Genomic DNA, 10,839 nt, shown 5'->3' with positions numbered 1-10,839 from the left:
AAATTAATTATTAGTTTAATGCATCGAAAGAGATATAGAAAAAAATTCTAATATATTTCGTATACATTTATTTTATATCGCGCGAGAAAGTCTTTAATTTATTTATGGCTTGTATAAGTTGTCAATCTTGATGTTAAGGGTCAACAACTGCCATTGTCTAAATAATGGTATCTCTAAGACTCTAACGTTAAAATGCACATAAAAAATTTCATAGTTATAGGTAAGAAAAGTATAGATAACAAAAAACGTAGTAATCAATAATATAGTCGAGGACATTTCTTGTTAACACATAATGTATTCATGCATTAAAGGCATTAACTATATATATATATGATATAATTCAAAATCCAAATGATCACTAAAGTCTAAAGGCATTAATTATGATATGATGTACTACATAAACCAAAAACCAAAATGGTGAGATCGAATTGGTTCCTTTATATATAAATTTATCTTAGTGTTTGGTTTTGTCTATCTTAATTGGTGCCAATATTTATATTTCTAACAATATCAAAAGAAAAAAAATGCATCAAAACATAAAAAGAGTTCTATATTGTTTCTTTATATTCTTGGTGTTTTGTAACAAAACAATGACAAGCGAGGAACAGAAATTTCCACCGCAATCTCAGGAAAGTCAACCAGGGAAACAATATTTGATGAATCCACTCCCTATTTCTGTCGATCCTCATTATATACCTTCCAAAAAGCTTCATGTAAGACTTACGTTTCATACATATTACATGTTTTATTTCTCTATTTTTTAGTTTTTTTTTAATTTTTTAAAAAAATTTTAAATTTTTTTTTTTGCTAAGCCCTATTAAGCCCCTATTATGGTCCGCCCTTGACGTCTGATACATAAAATTATATACAAGTATTATTCTACTTTCGTTTCATATTATGTGTAATAATACTAAAAATAGTTGTACACATTATGTATATATACGACAAATGTTTGGCTATGAGATTATCTAAGGTACTTTTTATTTTTTTCGTAATTTTTTCTTTTTTTTTTCTGTCTTTTTCTTATTTTTTTTTCCCTATCCTTTTCTTAGCTTTTTAGTGGTTTACACATAATACACATCATGCATATAGCTGAGTCTCAATAATAATGTGGTGTTATAATAATGTGGTGTTATTGCATACTCTCTCCGTCTTAGAATAACAGACACGATATCTCAACTCCCTTTAACACATAATTTAATAGAGTAACAGGGCCATAACCTACTATGGTAATCTGCTAGTGGGTCCAGTAATTTCAATATTAGTTTATCATATAATTCAATTGCATGCTTCAAAAAAAAAAAAAAAAAAAACAATTGTTGGTGTTTTAGTAATTACCACCTACAATATATATATATACTAGATGAACTCGTGCGATGCACGGTTTGTTTGAATTTTCTAAAATAATTTTTTTGTATTTATGTGCTAAAATTTGTTGCATATTTAGATAAAATTCATAATATCAAAAGATAATATTTTGTATTTAATTAATTTAAACTTTAATATCTCATTCGTCAATTTTGCTTACGTGGCATTTGAATTATTTAATTGTAAAATAAATTAATAATCTCTTATTTAATTGGCTACAACTAAACTTTATAATCCTACGTGGCGCGCTAAGAAAATTAAATCCTACGTGGCTCTCTAAAAACTCGGGAAAAAACTCCCCTTTATATATATATATATATATATATATATATATATATATATATATATATATATATATATTAGATTTTCCTTTTTACTAAAAATGAAAATTTCTCACCTAATTGCCTACGTTATATCATTCTGAGCCCCACTGACATTTTTTTTTTTCAATTTCATTCCTTTTTCTAACTATGTTCTTCGATTTTTGAATTGCAAATTCAAATTATGCAAACAAATCACTAAAGTTCTGTTCACATTTGTTAAACTGAGCAGAACTGAACTTAACTGATTGAAGCTGAACTAAACTGAACTAAACTGATTGGAGCTGAATTGAATTGAATAGAGCTGAAATGAATTTGAGGGAAGAAAATTAAAAGTTGAACTGAACTGAACTGAACTGATTGGCCTGGAGATGAACTTAACTGAAATTAAGCTGAACTGAACAGGCCCTAAATTAGGTACCTAATTTACAAAATTGGGGCTAACTATAAGATGGTGTTCATTATTTAGGGTTTAAAATAAAATTAGAAGTTTTTTATTTAGTGATTAATTTATCAAATTGGGACTAGTTTGCATCGATTTAACGTATTCTGTCTTCAATTAGTACCGAATTGATATCATTGTTAAGAAATTATTACTAATTATTGATATAAAAATTTAGGTCTCATATGGATTTTAGGGATGTTTAAAATTAAACGTTTTTCTAAATTATGATTTACAATCCTAAGTTTAGCATAGATATTAGTTCTATATAGAGTTAATTAATGTAAATAATGCTCAATTTAAAAAATTTTCTCAGTTTGAAAAGTTCCCCAAATTGAGGATAAACCCTAAATGAAGAATAACAAAATCTAATTGACACATATTGGTGACTTAGTTATGTTTGTTTGAGCCTAAATAATGTTAAATTGACTACTAAATTCTTTTCCCTAATCTAATTTTAACTTATATTGAACAAAAAATATTGAACCAGATTTTTTTTTTTTTTTTTTTTTTTTTTTTTTTTTTTTTTTTTGACAATAGCAAAGGAAAACTAAAAAGCAACTATAAATTATTAGACATAGTAAGCCGACACTTTCTCGCGATGTCGTTCGCCCGTTGAACCTGGTCCCTAGGAACTTTGATGATTGCACATCTTTCGAACAAAGCTCCAACTGACTTAATTTCCTTTAACATCTAAGTGATAGAAACATCCTTACCTAGGCCATCTTGGATGTTGGAAAGAAGAGAAGCTGAATCCGAGAGGAGGAGAATTTCTGACAAACCTTTTGTTCGAGCCCACTTCATAGCTTCAAGACAAGCCCAAGCTTCACAATGAATAGCCGATCCAGCTGCTCCATGTCTTCCCCCCTATCCGTTGAAATATCTTGACGGTTCCTTGTAAAAGCCCATCCTATCCCTGCCCTCGAAGTATTCTTATCCCAAGAGCCATCCACCTCAATCATGAAGTTGACAAGATGATCCTTATCTTTTCCTAGATGCACATAATTGAAACCTGGTGGAATGGTCGGTCCCTCCTCTATTGGGGCCCTACTATCAGGGAGCATGTTATAATCCTGAGAGAAAACCTCATGCTCTTGCAAGGCCCTATTAATCAGTTCTGTAGCTAGACCTACTGCCCCATTGCTTCCATTGAAGCATCGTGCATTTCTTGTCTTCCACAACCCCCAAAGAGTTGCAACAAATTTAACAATGCGTTCCCCATGTCTTCCATCCTCGCTATAAAAAAGCAGGATATAACTTTGGATCCACACTCTCAGAGAGTCGGAACCAGTAGAGTCAGGGCAAATAGTAAGGGAACAGTTTTCCCAAACTTCTTTTGCCAGATCACAAAATCGAAACAGATGTTGACTATCTTCCTCCTCTGTACCACAAAAGTCACAAGTTGCACTAACCTGAATACCCCTCTTTGCCAAGTTAAGCTTCACAGCGATACCATCATGAAAAAGCTTCCACAAGAAAAGCTTCCATTTTGGTTGAATATTTAACCTCCAAACTAGCTTTATAAAGGTTTGATCCCTGGAGGATAATGAACCAGAAAATCAAGGAAGAAGGAAGGCATGATAACGTTATATATGAGGGCTTGGGAAATCTGGTGGAAATTTTTCATGTTTTTAAATGTTAGGTGGTTAAAAAAAAAATTGTAGGTGGTAATTACTAAAACAACAGCAATAACAGGTAGTTATTTCCAAAAAAAAGTCCTTTAATTAATCATGTTAGTAGTGAGCTTCCTTGACTGTAACAATATCAATTGGGTAATGATTTTGTTGATGATTTTAAATATTTCCTCAATTCATAATTTGGTCTCTACTCAATCCATGTTTTAATAAAAGTTACACTTTGATCGGCACATAGTTGTAGGAATTTAATTGACTTAAATAAAAAAGAGGTAAGTGGGAGTAGTTGGAGTACTAAAAATTGTAAAAGAAATATAGGAGAGTTAACGGTTTATTTTAATAGCAATCTCATTTTTTTTTTATTTTTTTTTTTATTTATTTATTTATTTTTTTTTTTGAAAGAAGTCCTAAAGGACATTAAATTTCATTAATAATAATCATACGACATCTACAATTTACAATTAACGATAATGAAAACGAATTTAACAAAATCAAACAAGAATTAATCGAGGAAGGGCTAAGAATAATCCAATACATAAATATAACAATTTGGCACATTCTCGGGTCGTTGTCTCATACAACTTTTTGAGTGGATTTGTCGCCGCTTCACAATATTGTGAGAAAGAAAATTCTTGTGTTAATTCCGTAACCCGAATCCGAGCCATAATCAATAATAGCCGCGCACAACCAGAGACCAAATTAAACACAAATGAAACCTTGTCTTTCAAAGGAGCCCGAAAAACCTTGTCTTTTGAAGAAAATCGAAAAAACCTTGTCTTTCAAAGGAGATAAACCCTTTCTTTCGAGGGAGACATTATGGTAACCTAAGAACAAATAAAAAAACTTAAAAGAAAATAAAGATTGGGGCTTTTCACCGGTGAAATCCGATAGAAACCCCTTTAAAATTGACAATGGAGGCTAAGATTAAGGAGAGAGAAGAGAGAAAGGAGGCTAGGATTTTGGCTAAAAAAATAATTAATAAAAAAAATAATGTTAATCTCTTGGTTGTTCAATTATTTCTTTTTTATTTGAATGTGTTTTATTAGAGTATTTTGTTGTCGATTAATTACTACTTGGTCGGCTAGTGGTGCCGTACCAATGTTAAAATCCTGGCTTCGCCCTAACTTGGTAAAATTCAGAAAGACCTATTTTTTTCACATTCTCATTTGATGATTTCAATTGTTTCAAATCTAACAATATATTCTACATAATTACGTAGTATATTTTTCTCATGTGTAAGTTTGCTAAAAAAGTGTGATTGATTTTAAATATCTTGGTGCTAATATAGAAGTAGAATTGTCATAACAATACATTATTGTTATTGCAGGGAAAGGTGGCATTAGTAACAGGAGGTGATTCAGGGATAGGAAGAGCAGTTTGTTACTATTTTGCGCTCGAAGGTGCGACCGTGGCATTCACATATGTTAAAGGGCCGGAGGATAGAGATGCATATGATGCCTTAACATTGATAAGAAAAGCAGCCAAAGAAAATGATGCAGGTGATCCCATTGCGATTCCGGCTGAGTTTCGCCGAGGTGAAGAGGAATCCAAGTACGTGGTGGATCAGGTGGTTAGCCGCTTCGGACGCATTGACGTCTTAGTTAACAATGCAGCAGTGCAATATTATTCAAAGAGCATCGAAGAAGTTGCAGATGAGCAGCTAAGAACGATATTTGAAATCAACTTCTTCACCTACTTTTTCCTAGCAAAGTATGGTCTTAAATACAAAATCTAACACCATCTAATTTTGAAATATGATATACATAGCTCTTACGGCTAATATATAAGGAGATAAAAATGGGGATAAAAATAATAATAATATAACACTAATTACCCTAACTTTTTTTTTCTTTTTGAAACAACATTAATTAAACTAATTTGCACGTGCTTCTGTCATGCATTTTTGAACTTTTACAAAATTAGAAAATATCTTAATTGCTTATTTATAGTCGTAATGGCTACATATAGGATTTCACTTTTTAATTTTCTTTACCAGCTCGTATAAGTAATAATTTTGATGATGCAATGTGTTGGTTTATACAGACATGCACTAAAGCACATGAAAGAAGGAAGCAGTATCATCAACTCAGCTTCTGTTGTAGCATACAGCGGTGAACCTACAATTCTCGACTACTCTTGCACCAAAGGAGCTATCGTCACCTTCACTAGAAGCCTTGCCCTCCAACTCATCAAACGAGGAATCCGAGTGAACGGGGTGGCACCAGGCCCCATCTGGACTCCCCTTCAAGTTGCTGCGTATCCTGTAGAAAGGGTTGTCACGTTTGGCTCGCAAGCGCCGGTTGATAGAGCAGGACAACCGTTTGAAGTTGCACCATCCTATGTCTTTCTTGCTAGTAATGAAAGTTCTTCCTACTTCACCGGCCAATTTCTCCACCCTAATGGTACGTTGTGTTAATTCCATCCACCAATCCATTATAATCAATGTTATACATATACTTCCTTTGTTTTCTTAGATGCATCACTTTTGAATTTATGGACTTATAAACAATTTTAAGAGTAGCGAAAGTAAGGTAGAGAGGAAAAATAAAGATATCTTATGTGATATAAGAGAGATAGAGAAAATTTAATCAATTGATCAACAAAAAAAGAAAGGGATAGAAGATCTAAATTGATACTTTCATTAAGGTAAAATTGGTATAAACCACCTTTTTTGTCCAACTTTTTTAAAAAAACCACCTTTTAAGTTTTTTTTTTAACTAAACCACCTTTTAAGTACCTAAATTTTTTATTGCACCACCCCTATTTCAAATCTAACATATTGTATCTCAACCATCCACTTCCAAATCATCAACCATAGCAAATCTTTCCCTTCCATCTCAACCATCCACTTCAATTATCTCAATTTAGGTTTTGAGAATAAACAAATACTACAATTTAATTTTTGTAGCAAAATTAAGTTTGTTTTTTTAGAGCTTTACTCAATTTAGTCATGCATATATATAAAGGGGAGGGTCAAATGTTTTTGGAGGTGAGAAAAATACATGATTTAGGAGCGAAAGTCACAAGTTGTGGGTCCCTTTGACGTTTTAGTTAATTTTTTCGTCATAATTTGAAATAGGGGTGGTGCAATTAAAAATTTAGATACTTAAAAGGTGGTTTAATTAAAAAAAAAAACATAAAAGGTGGTTTTTTCAAAAAAGTTGAGCATAAAAGGTGGTTTTTACCGATTTTACCTGTGAATTATGTATCTAAAAACACAAAGTATATGTTTGTTACTGTACAAAGTTTGTTTCAAATGGAATTTGATGTATACTATACATATAAGAAAGCTTCTTAGCTAACTAGCTAATTTTTGTTTCAGGTGGTATGATAGTAAACACCTGATCGGACTATACTACACATATGTTCATGCTTGTAAATCATGTATAGTACCAGCCATAAGCTACCAAGGCACCATCTCATGCCATATTATTAGGGTCCTCGAATAAAGAAGCACGCCATCATATATAACTCTCTTGTCCAGCAAGCAACAACTTTTCCTTGTATTTGTATATTCTTCATGTACGATTGGCGTTCCATGTGTATGATTATTATCAGTTATTGATGATTTGTGTAATTATACAAATGTACAAACGAATGCATATTCTGGTATCATTGGATGATCAAATGGTACAACTGAATATAAAGTGATACTATATATGCACATATTGGTATTATATATGCATTTAGTTGTACAAAATTTATACATAAATAGTATTATGAGGATTCAATGGTACCATATAAACTTTCAGTGGAACAATCAACATGTGGTCTCCCATCACGTGATATATACAATCCGACCAAAAAATAGGTGGGGTCCACCTACAGACCTCTCTCTTCATATCTCTCTCCTCTTTTCACTCTCTATCATGTGTTTTAAAAATATTTAATTAATGTTATGCATTTACAAATGCTTAACTTTCCTCCCTTTAAAATTCCTCCTTAGTTGTTTAAGGCCCCTTTTTATTTTACTTTTGTTCCAAGCGAAGGCTCGAAAAAGTATGAGACGACACTACTTAGATCTCTCAGTAAGACAAAGGTTATTCATCAATCAAAACCTGAATTGAACAAACGATCGAAAAATCAATTCAACACTTGGGGCCTGTTGCGATTTACGGAAAACAACTGAACTGAATTGATTGGGGCTGAACTGAACTAAACTGAGCTGAAACGAATTGTTTATGAGAGAAGGAAATTAGAAACTGATCTGATTGGAGCTGAACTGAGCTAAACTGAAATTAAGCTGAATAGCAGAGGCCTTGGTCACCACATCATATATATTTTTATAGGATTAGAAACTGTAACACTAGCCCAAAAATAAAGGGAAAAATACACTTTAATAATTCCAACTATGGAGATTTACTTTTAATGATTTCAATGATTCATTTCTATCAACTAATGGACCCTATATATATATATATATATATATATATATATATATATATATATATATATATATATATATGTATATATATATATATATATACAGATACATATATATATATATACACACACACACACATATCTTTTTTTAAATAATCCGACCTTTTGATTATTCTACAATAATCTCACCTTTACACCCCATTCTATTCTATTAGGCCAAACGAGTTATCAACTTACAATAGCAAGTCACCTTGCCATGTGTCAAAATTTGATTAGTCCAAATTTAATTTTACATTTAAAAAAAAAATTTTGAATTTTATTTTTATTTTTTCCCTTATTCCTTACTTCCTCCATAATTTCCAGCCAGCAACCACCCAACTTCCTTTTCCTTCCCATCCTCTTCTCTTTCCGGCCACCCCACCACTAGTCCACTACCCGCCTCCCTTCCCCGTACCCCTCACCATTTTCCCTCATTTCTTGATGTCACCCACCCCCTGAAATCCCCAACTCAATCCACAACTTAAAACCTAGAAAAAAAACAACCACCCACCTCTGTCAAAGCTCTGTCGAAAGCTCAAAACCCAGAAAAAAAACCACCAACATTCTTCGAAAGCTCGAAACCCATAAACCAACCTACCTTTCCTCAAAATCCCGCCAAAAATGGTAGATCCTCCGGCACCCGCTCTGATAAACATTCGTTCAAATATATAAATGTCTTTTAGGAAGAATTTGAGGTGGGTTTTTGCAGAATTATAGAATTGAATTGGATGATGGGTTTTGGAGCTTGAGTTCCATAGAAATTGAGGTTGAGAGGAATCAGGAAAGAGAGACATTGCTGTTAATGGCAGATTTTTGAGTTTTAGGGGAAATGAGGACAACAATTAGGAGAGAGAAAGTGGTTTTGAAATCGAAATCAGAGGTTGAGTTGAGGGGTAATATATATGGTGGTAATGGAGGGAGTGAGAATGAAGATGTGATGGAATCGAGCTTTCATGGTGGTTGTTGTTGGTATTTTTGTCGATTATTGATTTTAATGGTGGTAGGAGGAAGGTGGCTAAGGGGGTGGTCGGAATGGAAATAAATGGGAAGAGGAGGCAGGAAGGTGGGGGTGGTCGGGGAAGGGGAAAGTGGGTGGCTGGATATATATATATATATATATATATATATATATATATATATATATATATATATATATATATATATATATATATATATATATATATATATAGTCAAATGAGAAGATTCTTAAAATGAGAAGGTTGAGAAGGATTTTATGTGCATAATTTTTGTACTTAATATGCATATTTTTCAAACTAAATGTGCAAAAAAAAATTTGACAGAAATTCAATGTGCATAAATTTTGAAAATAATGTGCATATTTTCTGTTTTTCTAGAAAATTCAAATTTTTTATTAGTTCGAAAATCAATTTTGCACATTTAATGAAAAAAATATACACATTTAGTTAAAAACTTTTGCACATTTCTTCCTTCTCATTCTTCTCATTTTAAGAAACTTCTGATTGGATCTCAACCCTATATATATCATTGGAGTGATGGTCTTATGGGTTCAAATATTAATGCTAACAAATTAATAAATTTTTGTGAAGAAACATCATTGGTAATTAATACTACCTCCGTTTCTTTTTAGTTGACACGTATTCCTTTTTAGGAAGTTTCTTTTTAGTTGACACGTTTCTTTTTTGGGTAAATTTTTTTATCTTGCATTTACAAGCTACCCCACTTACTTTTTCATTCCCTATCACTCTCTCTCCTCTCCTTAATATATGTGCCTAAATCCAACGCGTCAACTAAATAAAAACGGAGGAAATAATAATAAGTGACATGGCAACAAGTGGCAAAATTGACAACACATGGCAAAATTACAATCCTTGCCATTTGCCATGAGTTTTAATATATATACTAGTGAGTAGTGAGTAGCCCGGGCGTTGCCCCAGGTTGCTGTTGTTGTAGACGTGCAATCGATAAATTTTTTAAAGGCTTTTTAAAATTGTATAATAATTATTATTGTCAAACTAAAATTGAGTTTTTTTAGCATATTTTATTTTAATTGAATCTTGTTATTTGCACTTATATATATATATATATATATATATATATATATATATATATATATATATATATATATATATATATATATATATATATATATATATATGTATATATATATATATACATATTGATAATATATTTGGTAATTGGCTTAGATGGTGAAATGATTATTTTTGTTGTAAGAGATTGAGGGTTCGATCCCCCTTATCCTTATGTTGCACATCGACGTTCTTAGGAACGTCTTTTAATAGATGGTATAGATAGATTGATATAGATGATACCTTTCACAATTTGTCAAGTACTTATAGTTTGCATTATATCCTTAAACACCGGCCTTCTTTGGTGATGAATCCAACTTTGCTTCATCTTTCACTCAGCATTTAAAACACGCTTTCTTTTATTTATTTATTTATTTTATTTTATTTTAGGAAACGCTTTCTTGTCTTTATTAATGTAGAAACATTGGCCCTTTTTTTTTTTTTTCCTTATTACGTAAATGGTTTTTTTCACATGTTTGGTCCTCAGTCCTCACCTATCATAATCACATTTTTGGAAAGTTTGGATGTGTTTTAGCCGTTTGTTGAATTGCGTTTACTACCTATTGGAAGTGGTCAAAATTTTC

At 31.8% G+C, this 10,839-nt stretch overlaps 1 protein-coding gene across 1 annotated transcript; it reads left to right on the top strand.

The window, feature by feature from the left end:
* The first annotated feature begins 459 nt into the window (after positions 1-459).
* LOC145608520 (glucose and ribitol dehydrogenase-like) lies at positions 460-7,445 on the top strand. Its single transcript, XM_081664135.1, has 4 exons — positions 460-713; positions 5,092-5,474; positions 5,808-6,166; positions 7,087-7,445. The coding sequence occupies exons 1-4, from the start codon at positions 525-527 to the stop codon at positions 7,107-7,109; spliced, it is 954 nt and encodes a 317-aa protein (XP_081520261.1). The 5' UTR covers positions 460-524; the 3' UTR covers positions 7,110-7,445.
* Positions 7,446-10,839: the final 3,394 nt, after the last annotated feature.

Source organism: Chenopodium album, chromosome 23 (assembly GCF_948465745.1).
Source record: "Chenopodium album chromosome 23, dcCheAlbu1.1, whole genome shotgun sequence".
In the NCBI taxonomy this organism is placed as follows: Eukaryota; Viridiplantae; Streptophyta; class Magnoliopsida; order Caryophyllales; family Amaranthaceae; genus Chenopodium; species Chenopodium album.
This window is presented reverse-complemented; position numbering and strand designations above follow the sequence as displayed.